Source organism: Rhinopithecus bieti, unplaced genomic scaffold, assembly GCF_001698545.2.
Source record: "Rhinopithecus bieti isolate Rb0 unplaced genomic scaffold, ASM169854v2 scaffold_18418, whole genome shotgun sequence".
NCBI lineage: Eukaryota > Metazoa > Chordata > Mammalia > Primates > Cercopithecidae > Rhinopithecus > Rhinopithecus bieti.
Genome location: NW_016809431.1, coordinates 1,830,804 through 1,833,232, shown reverse-complemented (window position 1 = coordinate 1,833,232; position 2,429 = coordinate 1,830,804). Strand labels below are relative to the sequence as shown.

The 2,429-nt window shown below is 38.7% G+C and overlaps 1 protein-coding gene across 1 annotated transcript in view; it reads right to left on the bottom strand.

The window, feature by feature from the left end:
* APC (APC regulator of Wnt signaling pathway) overlaps positions 1-2,429 on the bottom strand; it is a 155,063-nt gene that overhangs the window by 11,085 nt on the left and 141,549 nt on the right. Inside the window, 1 exon segment of the mRNA XM_017889297.1 lies at positions 404-618. Within this exon segment, the coding sequence (XP_017744786.1) occupies positions 404-618 (215 nt within the window).

Sequence of the window (2,429 nt, the reverse complement as noted above, 5' to 3'; positions counted from 1 at the left end):
TTATTATTGATACTAAGACATCATTAGAAAATGTGAACCTTTATATTCTCTGGATCATGCTCATAGTTTTTGTCTTGTTTTAAATTTTGTTTTCACATTCTTTTATACTATACTAATAGAAATGGATTATTTTGTTCCAATATTTGTGACTATTTTTTCCTCCACATATGGGCTACACCTCTCAACTACCATTTGCTTAATTTAGTCTCCTTTATAATACTATAAACTGTTATTACATTAAGTACACTAATGAGTTAAACTAAGAGTTAGTAGTTATCTTTTCACAATAATAAATATATTTTGGCTTAAAACTTTCATGATTATGTAAAACATTGCTTACAATTAGGTCTTTTTGAGAGTATGAATTCTGTACTTTAAAAGTAATATAAAACTCTATATATACCTGTGGTCCTCATTTGTAGCTATCAAGCTGGACACATTCCGTAATATCCCACCTCCACTTTCAATAATGGCTAAAGTGTTTGTCTGGCTCCGGTAAGTAAGAGTGCCAACCAAAAATGCAAGTGCACCATCTACAGCACATATATCAGCTTTATTCTCAGTGCAATGTGCTGACAAATTCCATAAGGCACTCAATACGCTTTTGAGGGTTGATTCCTAGTAAGAAACAGAATATGGGTCATCTAATTAGAGTTGGAATTTGTCTCTCATTAACTTCTATGTTACTGATATTGAATAAAAGCTATTTTTTAATCTATCCTATTGCCTGCCCCTCACTGGTAAATTAATAACTTTCCATTTAGAAAAATGTTCATAAAATAACAAATAGTATTTATATCAGTGATATCTCTATAAGACAAGAACACAATATTTACCTAATGACTTTTATAAACTTTATTCTAAGTGTTTAGATAGTACACACATCTTAGAATATGAAGCATAACTGATGTTCATTATGAAAAGAAAACATTTTCAGAATAGAGTGTGGGTTATTCTCAGGCTGGGGTTGCTTGAAATAAAGAAAAAAATGTGAATAGGAAGTGGATTAAGGCCCAGCATGTGGCCGGGCACAGTGGCTCATGCCTGTAATCCCAGCACTTTGGGAGGCTGACGGGTGGATCATCTGAGGTCAGGAGTTCAAAACCAGCCTCGCCAACGTGGTAAAACCCCGTCTCTACAAAAATACAAAAAAAAAAAAAAAAAAAAAAAAAAAAAAAAATTAGCTGGGCATGATGGCGGGTGCCTGTAATCCCAGCTACTTGGGAGGCTGAGGTGGGAGAATCGTTTGAACCTGGGAGGCAAAGGTTGCAGTGAGCCAAGATTACACCATTGCACTCCAGCCTGGGTGACAGAGTGAAACTCTGTCTCAAAAAAACAAAAACAAAAACAAAAAAAAACAAAAAAGGCCGGGCATGGTGGCTCATTGCCTGTAATCCCAGCACTTTGGAAGGCTGACTGCTGTGACTGGGAGTTTAGGAGTTTGAGACCAGCCTGGGCAACATGGTGAAATCCCGTCTGTACAAAAAATACAAAAAAAAGTAGCTGGGTATGATGACATGTGCCTGTAGTCACAGCTACTTGGGAGGATCACTTGAGCCTGGGAGGTCAAGGTTGCAGTAAGCCGTGATCGTGCCACTGCACTCAAGCCTGGTTGACAGAGTGAGACCCTGTCTCAAAAAAAGCAGATTTTAAAAATTCTGTAAACCATGAATAGATATGGAAAGATATCTTAGAAGTATTATTGCACGACAAGAGCAAGTTGCAGTGTCGTATATACAATATTCTGTTTATATAAAAAGCATTATATATACGTGGTTGCTTCAAAATTAACAATGTAATTTATAAAACCAATAAAGGGTACTAGAAAAGCTATAATTTCTTAAAATTCCCCACATAACAAATTATGAAAACCTGGAACTCCCGAACATACGATTATCAAAGTCAACTGTCAAACTGTAATTGCCACAGAAACACTCTGATACACGATTAAAGGTATTTGGTCAAAACTTGCCACGTGCCGGGTGCGGTGGCTCATGCCTTCAGGCCCAGCACTTTGGGAGGCTGAGGTGGGAGGATCGCTTAAGCCTAGGAGTTAAAAACCAGCCTGGGCAACATGGCAATACCCAATCTCTACAAAAAATATAAAAAGTAGCCAGGCGGCCAGGCGCAATGGCTCATGCCTGTAATCCCAGTACTTTGGGAGGCCAAGGTGGGCTGATCATGAGGTCAGGAGATCGAGACCATCCTGACCAACATGGTGAAACCCCATCTCTGCTAAAATGCAAAAAATTAGCCAGGTGTGGCAGTGGGTGCCTGTAATCCTAGCTACCTGGGAGGGTGAGGCAGGGGAATCGCTTGAATCAGGGAGGCAGAGGTTGCAGTGAGCCGAGATTGCGCAACTGTACTCCAGCCTGGGTGACAGAGTAAGACTCGGTCTCAAAAAAAAAAAAAAAAAAAAAAAAAAAAAA